The sequence below is a fragment of the Pseudochaenichthys georgianus genome, chromosome 11, assembly GCF_902827115.2.
Source record: "Pseudochaenichthys georgianus chromosome 11, fPseGeo1.2, whole genome shotgun sequence".
Lineage (NCBI taxonomy): Eukaryota > Metazoa > Chordata > Actinopteri > Perciformes > Channichthyidae > Pseudochaenichthys > Pseudochaenichthys georgianus.
This window is the reverse complement of record NC_047513.1, coordinates 2,946,760-2,967,639: the sequence shown is the minus strand read 5'-3', so window position 1 is coordinate 2,967,639 and position 20,880 is coordinate 2,946,760. Positions and strand designations below refer to the sequence as shown.

Below are 20,880 nucleotides of genomic sequence, written 5' to 3'. Positions count from 1 at the left end.
AGAATCTGCGGAGGGGGGCTCCACTGGGGCAAGTGACCTCCTACAGTACGTTACGGTGTTCACAGGCCTTCACAACCTTCTGGAGCTGCAAGCGGTGATGTTGGTCCTCCTTACTACAGGGCACACATGTGCTGGTGAGGAGCGACAGCCGCAGCACAGTGGCCTACATCAACAGGCAGGGCGGAGTCCGCTCCGCCTGTTGACCACCGCGGAGAGGCTGTGGTTATGGGCTTCAGAGATTGTGTTGTCTCCGAGAGCCCTCCACGTCCCGGGCCGGGACTGGAGAACAGGGGGGCCGACCTCATGTCAAGAGGCGGGCCCCTGCCAGGCGAGTGGGTGCTTCACCCGGAGGTGGTGAAGCAGGTCTGGGCCCAGTTGGGGAGAGCAGAGGTGGATCTGTTTGCCAGCCGGCGCAACAGCCACTGTGCCCTGTGGTTCTCCGTTGCCCTGAGCGACGACCCGCCCTTGGGGGTGGACGCGTTTGCACACGAGCCATGGCCAAGGAAGCTGCTCCACGCCTTTCCACCGCTGCGTCTCATTCTCCCTCTCCTGGGGAGAGTGAGGCGAGAGCATCTGTCAGTCATCCTAGTGGCCCCAGATCGTCGTGGTTTGCAGAGTCGACACAGATGATGGTGGGCCAGCCCTGGGCGACTCCTCAGTTCTGGGGGGCGATGTCTCAGCAGGAAGCAGGTGCAATAGGGGCGTTACCACTCTGGGCCAACCTCTCCAGGCTTGGCTCCTGAGCATGTATTTTGGACCTGTGGGTGTAATTCTAAATGAATCCAGAATGAAGAACTGAATGTTAATCCTAAAGCAGGAGAGGCTTTTGCGTCTCCTCTCAACCCAACACACAAAGACACCATGATGATCCATCACTAAACATTGCTGCTATTATCTTTTTGTTCTTATGTAATGTAGTTGTTCTACTTCCATATGTGCAAGCCATCATGAGTCCCTTCAAATAAAAAAGGCAAGCTGCAATTATTAAAACTTCTGTTCAGAATGGACACACAAAGATGAATGAATAACTCCTTCAGCGTATGGGCAGATATCAAAATAGTTGATTTTATTTGTACTGTATTAAAGTTAAAAACACAGGCAGGTTTTACACATCACCATTCAGACAGGGAGCATCGGGTGGAGAACCTCCCGGAGCGTGACAGCAGAGAACTCCTCTCTCCACAGCCTTCATGGAGCACAAACCAAACCTGCCAACAATCAGTGGTTCTGTAACAAACCTAAGCTGCCCAAACCTCTGTTCGGATGTCATGTGATTACAGCTGACCCTGGGTCAGGGCTGCAGGGGGGTCATCAGGAAATCAGTGACATGTACATATCATTTGCGCTTTTGCAAACTTGTTAAAAGTTCAAGAACGTTAAATATCTTGAAAAATATCCTTACCATTACAATTTCTTCCTTCATATCGACTACTTCCTTCAACGCATTTAGGCCCTTGGAGAAAGTGAAATGCAGATCCTCTTCAGAAGTGAATTCTCTCCAGCCATCACATGGATGGGCCTTTAAACTGGCTGTTCAGAACATGAAATACATCATACATTAAGACTGGACTGTGGTCCCGCCTACTTCATATCAACTCAGCCAATGAGCTTCCACCGACCCGTTTACCCAGGACTCTTATTAATTATTATCAAGTCATTATGATTAATGTTTTTTTTCTATCTTCCTGTAAACTGTTCTTGGAACAGTGTGTAGGTACATTGAGAGCACTCGAAACCCGGAGACATGTCATTGTATAATTACCCACAATGCAGTGGGCCAGAAAAGCTTATTCTGATGAGCAGCTCATGAAATGTGTCACACAAAGAATGATATACAGTATCGGTCGATGGTCGTGGCTTCTTTTGTTCTTCCAACCCAGTTTAGATTTAAACACGGCCACTCCCACATGACCAAAGAATCAACGCAGCGTCATTGATCAAATGTAGCACCCCATATCCATTTTTTACCCGAGCTAGAATAGAACTGATATGACTTGTTCAGATGGGGACGGCGATGTTCATGTCATGTGAAGTTGAAGCGTGTAAATCTAAACTTGGTTGGAAAAACAATAGATGCTTGTAGCTTTGCTGATCCATCACCAGGGGGGCCTAAAGTCACAACACACTTTTGTATTCCACCAAGAGAGGTCTCGTTCATTCAAATCAATACTAACACCGTGAAGTCAACCACTGGAGGATGGACTTCGAAGCTACAGTCAACACTACAGAGTGAAACTGACTCCATGCTCGCTCTGATCAAATTTCTACTTATTTCATTTCTACCTCCCACCTTACATCTGTTACTTTTAATATTCTCCAGCAGATTGGATGAGCTGCTCAGCGTACTGATGGCAGTCTGGATACATTTCATTTGGAGAGTTCCTCCTCCCCTCTGCATGTTTGCTAATGAAGCCTTCCAGCTGTAAAGTGGCCCGATGCCTTCAGCACAGGGTGGCGTTAAACGCTCGTTTTAACAGCTTCTTTATGCACTTTGCTCAATTCTAAAAGGATCATTTTGCTTGTATTATCACCCACACTGGAACATGGCCTTTCTGTTGACGTCCTGCTACCAAACTCCCCAAACACCGGCATGTGATGTAAAGTCTGCATTTGGCTGGTTTTTCATAGGAATAAAAAATACACCAAACAAATGGGCCCAGAAAGCAAGGCACGTTGCCAGCAGCTGTTATCAAACAGTGTTCAAGGTGGAATTCATTTCCCTCACACACTCTGAAGTGTGTGTGGCCGTTGCACTTGCTGAATAAGCATCTTGTTTCCCTCACACACAGGCGGGTCACACTCTGGTTCCCTCGTGAACCACTGCCCTGATATTCTTTGGTCTGAGAGGGTGTTCCTCTGAGTAAGGCTGCCTCCCTCTTCATCACCAGTCACATAGTTCAGAGTGGATGAGTCCCTCAGCTCCAGCTCACGTCATACTGCGTCCAGCCCTCGGGGGGGGCCAGGAACACCCTGCGGCCCCGGTACAGGAAGTTCACTACGCCCCTGTAACCTGTGCGAGGAACTCCAGATTTCAAGTCGTCCATCACTCCTAGATTTCGAGCAAAGACTTTGAAAGTGTCGCGGCTCAAGTACTGCACCCTAAAGGGCCCCGGGCCCCTCAGGGTGCCCCCCTGCTGCAGCTCCTCCATCTTCACCAGGGGGGCGCTGTAGACCTCTTTTATAAGCCTTTCATCGTACTTCTCTTGAAGCAAATAAGACAAGTCCTGTTTGGTAAAAGGCACAAACTCAGTGTTTAGCTTAATGTAGCGCAGGTACTGGTCGAAGAACTGACCTAAGCTGACGCCTTTGCGGCCGAAGGTGATCGTGCGGGAGATTTCGGGGCGGATGCAGGAGCGCTCCTTACGCTGCTCCGGCTGACGCATCCAGTCGTCCCAGAAGGCCGAGGGCCACTTGGGCTCCAGTTCGGTCCACATCTCTTTGAGCAGCATCCAGCCCAGCCCGGGGAAGAAGTCTGTCCTGTAGAGCAGCTCAGCTTTGGAGGGGTCCACCAGGGCGTCTCTGCCGTTATCGTTCCACGCAGAAACACACCACAGGGTGGGGTCGGCGTGCAGGATCGGGTACAGCGCTCGGAAATACTCAAAGAAGTCCGGGGCCACCTTAAGAGAGGAGAGGGAGGCAGGGTGAGCTACAGTATCAGAAGCATCATTGAAGGGACAGTTCAGTACTATCATTTAAAAACATTCCATTCAATTGTCTCAACTTACAACAGAACCGCTCGGCCACTAAAGAACCATTCTTTCCATTAGTCTAAATAATATGATAGTCTCCAAATAAATAGCAGAGCTCTGGGAACAGAGCAACGTGCACAAATACAGTAAGTACAGTAGGTCAAAGTTGAAGAGGGATGTGGTCTGTTTGACCGGGAGTTGTGTCTCCAACCAATCAGAGAGTACGACCGCTTGGGCTTCTTCACCACACATCCTCTGTGATGTCATCATGTCAGCTATTAACTCCAGTGTTTCCCCTACCATTGTCTTGGAGGGGCGCTGCGCCCGCCAACGGATCCCCGCGCCCCCCTGAAATTCAAGGTGTTTTAAAAAAAACAGCCCCCCCCCCCCCCCTCTCAGGCAGCACCCCACAAAGCAGTACACCTAGGGGAAACACTGAACTCGCTGTGTATGTTGCTGATTGACTGATACACAGTGGTGCAGTCATCAGTCCTAGAAGCTCAATGGTCATTGGTTAGAAGCCTAAAATAGGCTGAAGAGATTTTCATTTATTTTCTTCTACAACATGAAACACACCAATAAAGACCCACTGGTGGTGAGCTCCAAACATTTGGTCTAGACTTCAGAAACTTGTGATAAACTGGAATTCTTCTGTTTAAATGATGGATTGTTTGGAGCTCAAAGCCTCGAAAGGTTACTTCTGGTGGACAGACGGCAGCACCCATGTGCCTGCTCAGCTCTCACTAGGACTAAGGACATGATCCAGAGAGGAGGACACACTTGGTGTCCACCTCCCTGTGTAAACAGTGCTAACCGAACGAGCACTCTTATTTGTTTATGGTTCTCATCTTGATTACAATGTAGGTTGAGTTAGTTACACATTTCACTCAGGACGCTACCCGCTGATCACAAGACTCATCTGAGCACAGGAGAGATCAAACAGTCCTTGCTCCATACATCTGTAGGTATTTCTTTGGGTCATTCTTTTATTGTTCCTCTCTGGGCTTATTCAAATCATCGTGTGCACTTGGAAGTGGAGCTGCCAACAGGTCAAAGATATCTGAGATGCAAAACGGAGACTGCTGCTTTAAATATTTAACAATGCATTAAGAAACTTAGTATTATTGTTGTTAAATCCTAATCTGAAAAGAGACATAGGCTGTCAAAAGAGAATATGGAGAACGTTGAATATGCCTCTCGGAAACGTAGTGGAGTAGATTTATAAATAAAACAAAAAATCTAAATATTTGAGTAAGAACAAGTATGCTTAATATTGTACTAAAGCACAGCACGTTGTGAAGGTCCATCCCTGCAGCCTGTGCAGCATGGAACACTGGCGTCTCTAAAGCCTTACCTCAGAGAAGGGACACGCTATTAGTCATTGCAACATCGCTGGCTCAAACAGCACGGACCCTCGCTCAGTTGCACCCCACCTCTCTCTCAGCCCTCATTTCCCCCCCACTGCAGGCTATCAAAAAGACAAATGAGCATGAACACAGGTATTTGAACAGACGTTGGCTGCACATACGAAGTGAGGGGGTGCAGCAGGTTGGAAGAGGTCACTTGGACTCGCATTGAGATGAGCCAAAACAAGCGAGTCGGTGCCCGAGCTGTCAGGAGTGCAACAAGGAAGCCAGGGAGAGCAGCCCGTAAGTGGAGCCACATTTCGCTGCTCGTTGGAAAGATAATTGCTGACGTTCAAGGCACTTCCTGCCTAGAACTGCTGCTTGAAGTCAAAGTTACACTTCCTGTACCGTTTGTCCTTTGCTGCCGAGGCCCTTTTTTACTAGGCAACGTTTTAGTGTTTTTTTATCTACCTATCGAAGCTGCGAGGAGGAGTTCTAGAGACTTCTATTAAGCGTCAGACTGTCAGCACATAAACCCAGACATCAGCTGAATATTCAACTGATGTAGAATAATTGATGAGTTTATTCCAAAACGCTGGCCCTGCAGCAGAGTTGGGCAAGTTACTTCCAAAGTGTAATATATTACATATTACTGTCTTTTGAAAGTAATAAGTTACATTACAATATTACTGTCTCTGAAATGTAATGAGTTACACTACTTTTGAGTTACTTTTGAGTTACTTTCACCAAAATAACCGCAAAAGAATGGCTAGGTATTTTAAATGCTGAAATGTGGTTTAGTGCAGCTCATTCTACCTCCAGTGAAGGGCGATGTGGTATAGCATAACAACTGTGTAGGCCCTTAAGGCTACTAACAACTTGTATTACACGGCTTAGTTGAATACTCGATTCTGATTGTAACTTCTTAACATGTGACACCTTGTTAATACAGCAGTACAGACCACTGTCAAGGACTGTAATGAAGGTTGCTAAGGAGGATCCAGAAAGAGAAAGGAAAAGAGGTTAAAAGACGGAGCGCTGGACGTCAGATAAATCACCAGAAGAAGGCAGACAGGAAGTGAACACTGACAGGACACGGAATGGGCTCTGTAGTGTGTTTAGCATGTGGCCGTGTGCAGGCCCGGCTCCAGAACAACATGACTCAGGGTGCCTCTGAGGTTACAGGGGGGCAGCAGTAGCAGGTTTACATGAGCAATAGAGGCATTGATGGTCCCAATGAACAGATGATGGCCTTTGTTATGTTCTGAAACCAAGCAAGTGAGAACATTTCAAGTGACTTAAAAGTGCAATCCTGAAATATCTCATACACTCCAAAGTGGACTGTGGCAAGGAAAAGCACAACAGCTTCAAAGCTACTGATAAAACAAAAGAGAACATTTTGTAAATCAAGGCACATATTATTTGATCCAGCTCATGGTTTGAAATGGCAAACATTGAAAAGCAAAAGTATTATTAAAACCATGTACTAAACATCACCTTGGTCCCATCACATACTCTGGGAAGAGAATATCTACTGTGCTTGAAAACTGGATCACATCATCATCATGTGAGGTGACTTTGTGACCTGGAGAGCATTTCAGCTGCAACATCAGCTCGTTGATAAGCTTGGGATATGAGATCTTTGTGTAGCCATTCGTGGTGAAGGCATCTGTGCTATTGTATGCATTATGTTTGACCCAACATTTCTACAGGCAGGCAGAATATGGCACTATTTTCACATGAATATTCTAGCCCTCGTCTATTTGTAAACCACGAGCTGCAAAATGACCGCCTAACCCCACTGCGCAGGCGGGTACTTGTTTAGATCTACCTGGGCAGGCTCTGTTTCGCCGTGGTGTCCTGGCTGGCACCTGCGGGCCGCAGAGGGGCGGCGTAGTTTCGGGCGACGAAGAGTGCTGCTCCGGGGTTGAGGGCGGCGAGTCAGGCGGGAGTCAGCTAGTGTCCACATGGAGGGTCACGTGATGTCCCCATCTGACCCGTTGCTACGGTCTGCAGTAGATGCAGTGTTGCTGGCGTTTAGTGATGGTTGCTTTAACCATGTTCGTATACATGATTATCCTCAGATGTGTGTCACTGCTGTGGAAGCACTTTGGAAATGATGCACGCGCAGCGGAGCAGGTCACGCGCACCTGACACCATTTGTTATTTGTATAGAGGGTGCATAACATTCAACTGCCCCGAAGATCCCGGCGCGAGGCCTGAAGGGTAAACACCAGGTTTACTAATCTACCCGCACAATGTGTCTGGTGTCGGAATGTCTCGCTGTGTTAGTACATTCTTAAAAAACAAAACACCATTTCATTTGGGTTGAAATGTGTTGTAACTGCGTTACTGAGCATTGTGGGTAATATATTACTCACATTTCATTAGTAATGCGTTACATTACTTCGTTACAGCAAAAGGTAATATAGTACTGTAACTCCATTACTTTTGTAACGCGTTACACCGGTTACACCCAACACTGGCCTGCATACATATGATACATGCTGTGCAATGGCCTTGTGACTACTATACGGATACTGGTGGGAGTGACGTTTTTCACAAAGTCTTAAAAGCTCCCGTTAGATTTTCCCCTAATGAATATTTGAGACACATGTGGGACCAGAGGGAGCTGCTCCAGTCATCATTAACCCACATTTGTCTAGAAGCAACATGTAATTACACTTTCACAGTGGAAACTCTATCCAACCTCTTTACAGCTGCAGCTACCAGGGGAATCACACACTCAAGCTGTGTGCAGGCACTGTCTAACCCCTCAGGCCTTTACTGTCGATCCATGTTATTGTTTCATTGTGCTAAAGGTCACAAAGTTGGCATATGTCTGGATCCAGTGGATAATATAATATGTGAAATTAGTTCATGTGAAATACAATATTTCCATTTGATGAAATGGTGAGGACATAAAAGCATGGGGTCTTTTACTCAACATGATGCAGCTGCAGTGAATAATAGAATGGAGTGATTGTAAGTCGCTTTGGATAAAACGTCAGCTTAGTAACATGGAATGGAACAAATGAACACATACTTATTAACTTTAAAGGTCACCTATCATGCTATTTTCAGGCAATAGCATAGGTCTCAGATATTATAAAAATATATACAAAAACATGTCTATGAAGTGTTTTGCTCAAAATACCAAACAGATCACCCATTCTAGCCATGCCTCCAGTGGCGTAACTATCGACGGTGCAGCGGGGCCCAGAGCCGGCAAGGGGCCCATGCAAAAAAAAATTAAATTAATTTGTCTGTCCAATGACCTTGCTCCCTTTCATGTCATGTGATACCTTGTGTGACGACCGTTTAATCAACCTGTACCTGTACTGGGTGTGATCCTAGATAACAACCTGTCCTTCACTGCAAACATCGCTGCTACAACCCGCTGCTGCAGATACACGCTTTACAACATCAGGAGGATGCGTCCCCAGCTGACTCAGAAAGCCACGCAGCTTCTGGTCCAGGCTCTCGTCATCTCACGCCTAGACTACTGCAACTCCCTCCCAGTGTGCGAAAAAGTACACGTCCCACCGTCCCGGACGTGTTATTTACAATATCGGACAAGTAGATCTTTCAATTGACTTGTCCGGCGGACAAGTGACGTTTTTCGCCCCGATTTATTGACAAATTATTGATACATTCAGTTTACAAAAGGCAGAACTCATTCGCAAATTGTCCGTGTCCGCCATTGTTCGTTTAGAAATGTTAGTTTCGGTTCTGCTTGTCGATTCATAAGGAAATGCATCTCGCCGCTTTCTGTACAGTTAGACGGGGCGGGGCGGGAAGTGTAGCACAGTGGCAGGGTTGGGAAGCAAAACTCGGTTCCGAGTAGGAACAAATAACAATTGTCCGCTCCCCAGATTAATAAGAGTTGTCCGCTCCCCAGATTAATAAGAGTTGTGAGGACAGGAGGCGGGCCAAGCCCCCGAGCCCCGTGGACTGCAGCTCTCTCATATGCTCCGTATCAGCTGATCGCTGCACGGTGCAGCTCAGCGTCTCTCTCTCTCTTTCTACACACAGCGGATCCGCTGCCCGTTTAACAGCCTCATCTTTGTCAAACTTTCTTATGTTCTCTCTCGAACACGTAATGAAGGTTATTACGCGTTTTAGCTCCTGTGTTGTTAATATTGACCACCTTTATGAAGTGAAGCAGCCTCCCTGTCTGTGTCCTCGCGCTGTCCTCACATTCCCGGACCCCCGGACTCGGAGGAGCACAGGGATGTCAGTATTGTTTATGAAGCAGGGTATAGAAAGTACATTATTGAAATGCTATTTATACTATTTATTAACTTTTACAAACAGTGAGTAGCTGGGCAGCTGCATCATGTGTATTGCAGGACATGTGTATTGCAGGACATGTGTAAGCGTGCAAGCGTCTTTGAGTTGTAGAAAAGCGCTAGGATAGGCTATAAATATAATAATAATAATAATAATAATAACTGTATTTGTATAGCACCTTTCATACAGGGGATTGCAGTTCAAAGTGCTTTACATCAGTAAAAATAAGACATAAAATCAGTGTAAAACAAGCAGCAAGAGCAAAGCATAAAGTGGGATAAAATAATTAAAAATAAAAACATGGGGAATAAAACATAGAGACATAGTGCAATGTCAATCACAGAGAATAGTGCAGTATAATAGTGTAAAATGCTTTGGTAAAGAGAGGTTTTAAGCTGCCTTTTAAAAATGCCTAATGTATTGTCTTCCCTAATATTGTTGGGTAACGTGTTCCACAGTTTTGAGGCGTAGTTTACAAAGGCTGCATCACCGATCTTCTTAGGACTCTTTCTGGTGACCTCTAATAGACCTGCATCTGATGATCGCAGTGTTCTGGCAGGTGTGTAGTTCATTAGAGAGTCAGCAATGTAGCTGGGTCCTTGTCCATTTGCTTTGTATATGAGAAGAAGCACCTTAAAATTAATTCTAAAAGTTACTTATTATTTGTTAGCATCTCTCTTTTTGAGATAATAATAATGTATTATTATTAGGCCTATGTGTTGGAGATGTGTGGTTGGACTGTGTCTCACAGGCAGGCTGCAGTGTAACATCAGAGGAGACTGGGCCAATTGTACATTCTCAAACTGCACCACTTAGAACTAACTAAACAATGCAGAGATTATTTTTATATAATTGTATTCAATAACCGTAAGAAATTAAACAGTATGAAGTGATTTGTAAATAGGAATACAGATTTGACTTAATGTTTTCATAAATATATTTTTCTCCCAGTTTGTCATGGGACTTATTTTTACCCTCTCAAAGAACCGGAATCGAGAACCGAAAATAACCGGAATCGAAAAGCAGAACCGGAATCGTTAAAATCCAAACGATACCCAACCCTATATGTGATGCAGTAACATCTTACCGCTCACTTACGTTAGCGGTGTTGTAAAAACCGTGGGAAAGTGTAAAATACGATGATGAAGAAGAAGATTCCAGTGGCCCCAATTTTTGTCCATTCTGGACAAGTGAAGAATGTATTCGGACAAGTATATTGCCAAACTCACTTGTCCATGGACAAGTACTCTCTAAAAACTTTTTCTCACACTGCCTCCTGGCTGGTCTACCTGCATGTGCCATCCGACCTCTGCAGCTCATCCAGAATGCAGCTGCTCATCTGGTCTTCAACCTTCCTAAATGTTCCCACACCACACCGCTCCTCCGCTCCCTCCACTGGCTTCCGGTAACTGCTAGAATCAACTTCAAGACAATGGTACTTGTGTACCATGCTGCGAATGGATCTGGCCCTTCCTACATCCAGGACATGGTTAAACTGTACACCCCAGCGCGTGCACTCCGCTCTGCATCAGCCAAACAGCTCGCTGCACCCTCGCTGCGAGGGGGACCCAAGTTCCCATCAGCAAAAACACGTGGGTTTGCTATCCTGGCTCCAAAATGGTGGAATGAGCTCCCCATTGACATCAGGACAGCAGAAAGCTTACACACCTTCCGGCGCAGACTGAAAACCCATCTCTTTTGACTCCACTTCGAGCGATAGAATGACTAACAAAGCACTTGTATAGAAGGCTGCACATAACTGGTGCACAGGTGCGCATGCGCACCTCCGCCAAAAAAAGAGCACCGGGTCATTTGAAAAAAGGCGCATTTGCGTACCAACATTGAGAGAGAGAGAGAGAGAGAAGGGAGAAGAGAGAGAGAGAAAGATATATGCGAGTTGCATATGAACTCAGGGCCGGCCCGTCACAAAAAAAAGAGGAGGTGGCTGAGCTCATGCAGGAGACGCTACCGGCAGATACTGCGGTGATGAAACGCCATATCATGGATTATCAAGGATTATCTCTGAAACAGTCTGGAGCTCAAAGGCTTTCTCTCTTGCCGGTTATACCACAAGGTGAGTTCCTTTTTATTTCATGCTTCTTCACACACATGCGAAGAAGCATGTGCAGTCAGAGTCCTGCATCGGGTCGGGTACCCGCAAAAAAAGTGATTCGCGGGTGGTATTTTTTCTGGGTTCGGTTCTGGGTAAAACAAAGATGATGCGGGTCGGGTCTTGCATAATAAATATATTAACATAATAATTATTTATTTTAATGTTTAAATCCTCAGACCTCTCCCCCGCGGGACCGCGCATAATCATAACCTCTGCAGCGCATCAATCTGCTGCTGAGCGCGCCACATTCGAAATGGCTGAGGTGAAGCTCTAGCGGAGAATACAGTATTTCCAATAACACTTCCTCAAGAGCGAAATCCAGCGTCTGGGAGGCTTTTGGTGTCATCAGACCTAGATGGAGGAAATAACCAACATCCCACGCTTTTTGAGACAAATATACAACTGCGTGTGTGAATAATTGCACGTTTTCACTGCTCATATATATGCGGGTTCGGGTCGGGTTGCGGACCTTGTGCCGACGGGTCGGGTTGCAGAACTAATTGGCAATATGTGCAGGTAGCGGGGCGGGTTTGGTATTGCACGTCGCGGGAGTGGGTCTTGAAAATCAGACCCGTGCAGGACTCTGTGTGCAGTACAGGCTAGCTCCGAGTAGGAATGGGTACCGAGCCCCGGTATTAAACAGGCCCAGGGGCTGAATTATTAAAGACTGTGGTACCGTTAAGCTCCGATGTTATCGGTATTGGAGAGATGTCAAATATATGTCATATGTATCATTTCTCCATAAACATTATATTGCAGTTTTAATTTCGCCAAATCCGTTTCGAATACGCAAAAAGACTGCAAAATGCGTCTATGATTATTTTTAGTATTTTCGATCTTTCCAATCCAGACGAGAGATATCTCTCTCCCCCCCCCCCCGCCTGCTTGCGAGGGGGCGGGGGGCGGGGCTCTGCTACATGCAGAGATGGCGGAGAGAACGCGCTCCGAAGTGGTTAAACTTTACCCATCTCGATGTGCACAATGCTCGTAACCAAAAGTGCAATAAGAGTTTAGCATGTAAGGGCGGTAACACGAGCAATTTGTCTAAACATTGAGCAAAAGTGCTCCACATCCAGACGGAGGAATGCACCGGGTTCCACTGTCTTTCTAGCAGCTCTGTAGCCCCGTCCACGAGGAACGTTTCCACGTCAGGTGTTATGTATGCTAGCAGCAACACACGGAGTTAACTACATTATACAAACATGGGTTAATGATTAGAGGAAACTGAGTTATTTATTTTGTTAAAGTTTCAGCTTTTCTGTCATCACATTATTTAATACGATTGTTTAAAACATTGTTTATTTTTGATGTGAAATATTATGTATTTAATTTAAATAAAAAGCAATGTTAGTTTTGTTCACAATTTGTTTAGTTAGTTTACGTTGTTTTTCTCTCCAAAAGAACCGATAAAAGACCGGATCGATAAGCGGTATCGATAAAAGTAGTAGTACCGTTAAAACCTTAACGATACCCATCCCTAGCTCTGAGTGTTAGCGATGCTAATGTAAACGCGCACAGACCATATTACGTCCAAAACAGTCGGGCATTGTTTCCGATAGCAACTTTCTGATAGGGCCGTAGGTGTAAAGCCAGCCTACATTTCCGATATTACATCATATCGGACGCAAATCTGGATCAGCTCTGTAGCCCCGTTTTTAGAGATTTGGGTACGGAGGAAAAGAGAGAGCGTTTTATTTTTCTGACGCTGCGTGAGTTCCCCGACGCACCGGGAACACATATTTATGTATAAAAGACATCAAAAAGTGCATTTTGCATGATAGGTCCCCTTTAAAGCTGCTTTGAGTCAAAAGCTGGGTTTATAGAGATCTGTTAAACTGGCTTGTTTTTAGAGCTAGCTGATCATTTAGAATGGAAGCAGGGGAAGTGTGTTTAATCTCAACACAAACAGAAATGTATGACAATATGTGGTTAGAGAGCGAGTTAAATGCTGGAACTATATCTTGACAAACAGCTGGTGCAGTGACTGTGTGTAGAGTCCCTAACAGGGTCATGTACCCACAGTTCAAGGCACCGAGAACCAGTGTTTTTATTTAAAATTCTACTCATTAGGTCTTATAGAACAAAATACTTACTACTTCCATTGGCCGCATGATTTCTTTATTGTCTCCCAAACAACCGTTTGTTTTGGTTGCATCTGCCTCTTTCTTGCGTTTAAAGGTGGGGTAGGTAATTTCCGAGAAACCGGCTCGATTGCGCTAGAATTTGAAAATACACAACCGGAGAAAATCTGCCACTTCCTTCCAGAGCCCCTCCTCCAACACACACGAACGCGCACATGACCAATGAGGGCACGAGATAAGTTTGTGCACAGATGGAAGGCTGACAGGCAGGCAGGATGATTCGTCGTGCTTTTTACAGCGCCACACATTTTTTTATGGATTTGTTGTCAAAGCACTTCAGATATTCATTGCTATCGGGATGTTAAGAGCATTCCATGGAATATAACAAAAAGTGTATCTCGAGCCGGTTTCTCAAACATACCTACCCCACCTTTAAATCATATACATTTTATTTTCCTTTCATTGTGGGTGTTAACACTAATTGACAAATAAATGTAGTATGGATACGAACATCTCTGAATACATTGCTGGTGACGATGTCTCGTCTCTATGTTGACAGATAGGTGCGGCTCAAATGTTTTTTCTGTCCCGGTGAAACTCAACTGTCGACACAGCGTAGCAATGTTTACCTTCGCCTGTATCTACCACTGGACAAACCACAGACCTCCATCTTAAATCGTCAAACTATCCAAACAAATCTAAATGCCATACAAAAAAAGAGAGCTATTGAGGATGGCAAGGCATTTGTACTGTTACGAGAATGAGACAAAGTTCTGAGTGGACTCACCTCCAGGTCGTCCTCCACTATGACCACAGTGGAGTGGGAGAGCGTGTTGAACACTTGCTGGAGGGCCCAGTGGTAATGCCGGGAGATCTTGTAGTAGCCCTGGAACTTCCTGTGCTCCGGCCGCACTCTGATGTCCGACAGGTCCGGTTGGCGGATGTGCATCACTTGATCTCCGTACGAGCCAATCACCCGAGCCGTCTCTGCGTGGCTGCAGTCCTGGCTGACGATGATTGGATGAAGTTGTGCAGAAGGGCGGTACTGTATCAGTCTGTCCAGGCTCCGTTTCACCGTCACTCTGTCACAGGCAATAACCAGGATGGGGATGACGACTTCTGGGGTGGCAGGGGAAGTCTGCAATTTGCTCTCGCCAATCTCTTCCTTTGGTACATTGACCTGGGGATGATCTAAGTTAGTGTCTAAAGCTTCTGTATTAACAGGCCTCTGCGTTTCTTTCACTCGAGTTTGGTCCGTATCATCCACGTTATCCTCGATAGGTTGAAGCTTCTGCGGCTGGTGGACAATCTCTTCTTTGACTTCGTTTCTATCCTCCATTTCTCTTTTCCCGACGTCTTTCCGCCTGGCCCACATGGCTCTGTGACTTTCAATCTGCTTCAGTAGCTTCTTCTGGGTATCCAGCTGGACTTCCACCTCCTCTGCCAGCCGGATCACCTCCCCGGCCAGGTTAACCCCGCCTCCTTTCCCCATGCCCCACTCCTCCTTTCCTCCTGGTTCGGCTCCACCACCTTCTCCGAGACGGCCGATGGGAGGACCCCAAAGATAGAGCAGAAGCAGAGCATTCCAGGCGACAAACAGGAAAGCACTGCATAGTATAAGAGAACCTTTCTTGCGAACCATGGCCCAATGACACTAGAAAAGGGATGGGGTTGTGGAAAAAGGCTGCAGGTAGGGAACCAAAGAAGGCTATCTCAGATGGGCAGGACGTTGATATCAGATCACCTTGTCAGTGTTTCAAACATGAAGGTTATCCCGTCTTTTAGTCAAGAGAGTGTCAATTCACATAATCCTACCGTACCATACAGACAAGGGAACTGAGCAGAGATAGGACACGCAAGGACAGCCAAGGGGGGGTTGCAAAACTGCAGATGACAGTGAAAAAGAGGAAGTGGGGTCCCTTTGGGTTGAGGGGACGTGACTCATTGGAAATTACCCTTCAGCCATCATCCTGAAAACAGAGCAGCAGAACAAATGATCAGTAGAATTAACACAGCTCATATGAACAGAAGCCCCTTCCACACATGCACTGTATATTTCTGCTAACGTGTGGATAAAAGAAGTGACACTGTTGGCAAAAGCCCAAGATATGTGTTTCCACATAAACGGAGAGAAAAGAGAGTGTGTGTGAGACAACGAGTTTTCTAATTATTATTTGATTAAACTTCAAGTCCCCCCCCCACAGCTCCATTGGCCTATAACTAGGACTAAGGGATTGCATTACAGACGGAGGGCAGATATACTCAGAAAACAGAGACAGTGTAAACCTTTATATATTTGGTCAGAATTTCAAATAAATAGTTGTTTGAAAGAGTTTTCAGAGAAATACAAAATATATTTAAAGTATGTTGAAGTAGGGTATATTAAAGAGAATCGTAGAACTGGTATTGGTATTAACTCACAACCTAATGCAACAACAACACGATCAAAAATAAACCATAATTAAATCATTTTAACTTTAGTGCATTTGATCAGACAAATAGAAGCAGGGCCTCTTCAGAGCTTGACTATACCTGAGATAGAAGTCTCCCCATGAACACACAGTACACATGTTGAGATGCTTCCCCTGAGCTCTGCAGTCAGAGGAAATCAATGCGACATCGTCCACAGTGTGGATGTGACGGTAAATGTTGTGTGTTTCGTTGTCCGCTGGTGTGAGTGAGGAGTGAGAGATGGACGTCACACTGAGCTCTCCACGGAAGCTGCTCAGCATTAGGAAAGCCTAAGCCAATTGCTGCTGATAAATATAGGCGTCCAGTAATCGTGTAAGGACGGGCGTTTGACTACAAGGAGCGGGCGCCTGATCAGTAACGGATTGTGTCCGTGCTCTGCCAGCTCTTTGCAAGTCAGACCTGATTACAGTGCATCTCTGTATTACCATCACCTCACAGAGAACCTGCCCCATTAGTCCACAGGTGTCCCACCTACTGACACAGAAGATGATTAAGAAGCTCACGGAGGAATCGGATAACTTACTTAGGATAAAGAAACTAGTCTTAAATACATGTAGAATGCTCTCAGCACTAATGGCACACTCGTGTCAGGCTTTATATTAAACAAACACATTCAAACCTTCCTAGTGATGCTTGGTTTTTAACACAAACAACTCTGTGCATGAAGCAATACAGTTCACACGCAACCAAGAGTACATCATACAAGTTAGCAGAAAGTTGAACAACAACTCAAACGGGACGCTCAAGAAGATAAGGTGAACTCTAGGACCATGGCATTCGCTTTAGCTACCTTTTACAACGGTGTTATGTGTTACTGTCTTTAGGGCCATAAAGAAATAAGACTTTCTTCTTCCTGCTCTACCCCTCCTGGGCTGACAAAGAAACTGCTTAAAGTGTACATGTTTTGTTTTGAATTAATTGAAATGAGTGGAATAAGAGAATACAATTAAAATAAAAGAGTTACAAGACCAAATGAAATGATCTAAAATGTCTAAATGATCAAGGTGACACCAGAAGAAGCAATATGTACACTTCTAAGCTGACAATAAAGGCTGCCTTACAATAACCCCAAGAAGAAAGTAGAGAAGTAATGGTATTTAGGAAAGGAAAAGAGTCCGTGAGGGCACTTGGAGTAAGTAGAGAAGGGTCCTTAAGGACATCAAAGGTCTAAAGTGCGGGTAAAGAATATCAAGTGTAAAGCTCAGCATACCTGACCTCGGAGCAGCAGATCTGTCATGCCTCCTTTTCAAACTGCTAAGCTTCAGGGACTGAACGGGAAGGAGGATGGGCAGAGGGAGGGACTGCTGCTCTTCTTACCAATTGTACCAGCTGAAACTCTATTCTTCTGTACCTCCCCCCCCCCCCCCCCCCCCCCCCCTGTCGCCAGACAACGTGGAACTGACTGGTAGGATCAGAGAGGAGTCTGCGGCAGGAACAACCCCAGGCTCCAGACAGTGGGTGAACAAGTGCTCAGATCCTTTACTTAAGTCAAAGTACTGATTTCAAAATGTTACTTAAGTACATTACAAAAGTAAGTACTCATTTTGCCCATTAGCCCAATATTTGAATAATAAAAGTACCAAAGTACTGTCAGCTAAATGTACTTCAAGCATCAAAAGTACTTGTTATGCAGAATGGATCTTTTCATAGTGTTTTATTTTTATGGTTAAGATATCCTGTTTGTATACATGTATACAATACAAGGGGAATCATGCAATTTTAATTTATCTATTATTTATTTATGTACATATTCCCTTTTTTTTTAAGTCCCATTTATTGTTTTTATAGTGTCTTGTTGTTTTTATATTGTCTTGTTGTTTTTATATTGTCTTGTTGTTTTTATATTGTCTTGTTGTTTTTATATTGTCTTGTTTTTATAGTGTCTTGTTGTTTTTATATTGTCTTGTTGTTTTTATATTGTCTTGTTTTTATAGTGTCTTGTTGTTTTTATATTGTCTTGTTGTTTTTATATTGTCTTGTTTTTATAGTGTCTTGTTGTTTTTATATTGTCTTGTTGTTTTTATAGTGTCTTGTTGTTTTTATATTGTCTTGTTGTTTTTATATTGTCTTGTTTTTATAGTGTCTTGTTGTTTTTATAGTGTCTTGTTGTTTTTATATTGTCTTGTTGTTTTTATATTGTCTTGTTGTTGCGTGTTGGCACCTTGAGTCTGTTGTAATTTCGTTGTACTTGTACAATGACAAATAAAGTTCTATCTATCCATCTAATTGTAGTTTGTCAAAGTGGGCCAAATGATAGTGGGCCAAATGACAGTGGGCCAAATGTAGATACCTTTTGAATACAGTATTACATACAGTATTAATACTGTGTAGATTACTAGTAGAGTACTGCATTATTTCATATCAGCATATCATGTTTTTAAATGTACAAAGTAGGCTAACTATTAACTGTGAGCCTTAAAATAATGTAGTGGGGTCAAAAGCGCAATATTTGCCTCTGAAATGTAGTGGAGTATGTATAAAGTAGCATTACATGGAGATAATAAAACACATTGCAGCTAGTGGGGGAAGAAGCACTGACATCCTTGACTAGTTAAAGTATTATTTATTACCAGTTTTCAAATACTCCATTACAAGTTAAAGTCCTGAGTTGTTACATGTATAACTATAGAAGTATTACCAGCTACATGTACTCAAGTATCAGAAGTACAAGTATGCATAGTGCAGAATGCCTCTTATGAAAGTGTTGCATTAGTATACAATATTATTATTGTGTTTTTATCATTATAAAATATACAAGAGTTTTGTAAGGTTGTAATTCGACAATATGGAGCACATTTTGGAGAGTAAATAAGTAGTTCATATATATCATATTAACACATGTAAGTACAACTGTCAAATTAATGTAGTGCAGTAAAAGAACAACATTTCCCACTTTATAGAAGTATAAAGTAGCAGATAATGGAAATACTGAATAACAGTGCAAGTACCACCACATTATACTCAAGTACAATACTTGAGTAAATGTTCTTATTTACTTTACACCGCTGCAAACAGCGGGTCACTGGTCTGTTGAGAGGAAACCAAGCTGTTTAACACTCTTTTTATGAAGCTAATAGGCTAGCTTAAACAAGCTGTCGGCTAGCTAAGTGAAACACAGAGCACAGTGTGTTACACAGGTTGTCTTCTTTACATTAAGACATACACTGCGTCTTAATGGCAAGCTTACCCGTTATGCTGACGTGCTGTTAGCTAGCTAGCTGGCTAACGCCGAGCAGCAGCGGTGAAGGGTTTTCATTCATGAGCCGTCCTGACCACGAAGCCCCGGACAGCTGAAGCCTGGCACTCCCCTCTCACATGCCGCTCTCAACAGAGTCAATACGGCTAGCACCGTGAAAGGAAATGAAGCTAACATCCAGCTGCACCACCAACCGGCTAGCTGGCTAGCTAGCTAATGTTTGCTAGTCGAGCCGCCGCTGTATTTCCTTCTGTCAAATCCACGGTGCATCTCTGTGTTTCTACCCGGCACCTCCACCTCTGGTTCCCATTATTCCCCCAGCACTGCTGCTATCATCATCACCGGCAGCTGCTACTGTTAGCAGTGTCTGACACACACGTTACAGTGCCAGCAGCCTGCGTGTCCACAGTGACATGTTGCTCCTGGAACTCATTTCCTCTGCCCTGGCTCAGGTTCTCATACTCCACTTGGCTTCACCCAGGCTTCTGATGTGTGAGGACTACACTTAACTCCACTTCCGGATTATTGACTCTTTAGGTTCGAGTCGACCCGAACCGAGACAGGTTTTATTCCGAATAATTTCCCTATACCATCTATATCCCTATACACAGAACGGCCACAGAATGGAATAATACAATCATATTAAATTGTTCAATATTCACATTCTATAAACAAATAAAAATTGGTCAACATTTTAGCAGGAGGTCGACATATAATGACTTTAATTTCCTAGTTTGGTGTATCTTCCAAAACTACACTTCCCATGATGCAAACTAATGGTCATCTCATTAAACCCCTTTAAAATGTACTCTTTCTATTAGACAGAGGTGCGAGAAGTAGGCTACTCAAATATTGTAGGCCTACTTAAGTAAAAGTAGAAGTAAAAGAGTGTAGGAATACAAGGCCTGTTACAAGTAAAAGTCCTGCATTCAAAATGTTACTCAGGTAAAAGTACAAAAGTACAAGCATCTAAATATACTCAAAGTAGCCTATACCAAAATGTGTCATTGTGTTTTGGAGCATATGTTGTCAAACGCATAATAACGAACACACAATCACAGATATATAATAGCAAACACATTTCTTTAAACTAATATGTTTTAACATTTACTCATTAGTAAATTAATTTTATTTATCAAACTATAAAATCAAAACCACCTTGCAGCTTAAAGATGTACTTTAAGGCAATTACAAAAGCATTTAAACTTAGGATCAGAGATCTAGCTAAGGTATACAATCAGGATCATAAGAGATCCAGCTAAGGTATAAAATTCACAGTGGTGATTTGATCAATCTGTAATCTGCAAAATTGCAGTGTCTTCAATTTAGGATTACTTTTACATTAGCTTCATTAAATATTAAATCAAAAGACTATGGCATGATAACATAATTATAGAATTTAAACTACCATTGTGTCATTTCAAAATCTGAAGGGAAAAATTAAACAATTCTCAAAATGTTTAACAATCTGAAAAGGAAAAGTTAGGCAAATATTCAATGACTTTTGTAAAAACCTGGAAAGGAAGGATTAAACATTCTTAAAACTTTAATTCATAAATGTGTGAATGCTACTGATCTGTACCAGATTAAGTCTATCAATTATTCTTATTAGCCATACTTATGGTACTTGGAAAGGGTTCGTCTGTGTTTATCTAATGTTGAATATAGAATATCAATTTCTTTAAATTCT

General features: G+C 43.8%; 1 protein-coding gene across 3 annotated transcripts; it reads right to left on the bottom strand.

Moving 5' to 3' along the window:
- Positions 1–1,051: 1,051 nt before the first annotated feature.
- On the bottom strand, positions 1,052–19,708 carry mgat1b (alpha-1,3-mannosyl-glycoprotein 2-beta-N-acetylglucosaminyltransferase b). 3 transcript variants are annotated; one of them, XM_034094384.2, is made up of 3 exons: positions 19,182–19,708; positions 14,310–15,492; positions 1,052–3,617 (listed from the first exon to the last, which is right to left on the bottom strand). In XM_034094384.2, exons 2-3 carry the CDS (start codon positions 15,162–15,164, stop codon positions 2,916–2,918), a joined length of 1,557 nt encoding a protein of 518 aa, XP_033950275.1. In that variant the 5' UTR covers positions 15,165–15,492; positions 19,182–19,708; the 3' UTR covers positions 1,052–2,915. The 3 variants fall into 3 exon arrangements, with proteins under 3 accessions (XP_033950275.1, XP_033950277.1, XP_033950276.1); XM_034094386.2 differs by lacking the exon at positions 19,182–19,708 and adding an exon at positions 17,205–17,275; XM_034094385.2 differs by lacking the exon at positions 19,182–19,708 and adding an exon at positions 16,055–17,194.
- Positions 19,709–20,880: the final 1,172 nt, after the last annotated feature.

What these genes read in the sequence shown, in the direction of transcription:
- mgat1b (XM_034094384.2), bottom strand. Translation starts at nt 15,164, where the DNA reads ATGGTTCGCAAGAAAGGTTCTCTTATACTATGCAGTGCTTTCCTGTTT. An exon ending in TAGTGGAGGACGACCTGGAG is followed by an intron (nt 3,618 to 14,309) that starts GTGAGTCCACTC and finishes TCCTCTCTTAAG; the next exon opens with GTGGCCCCGGACTTCTTTGA.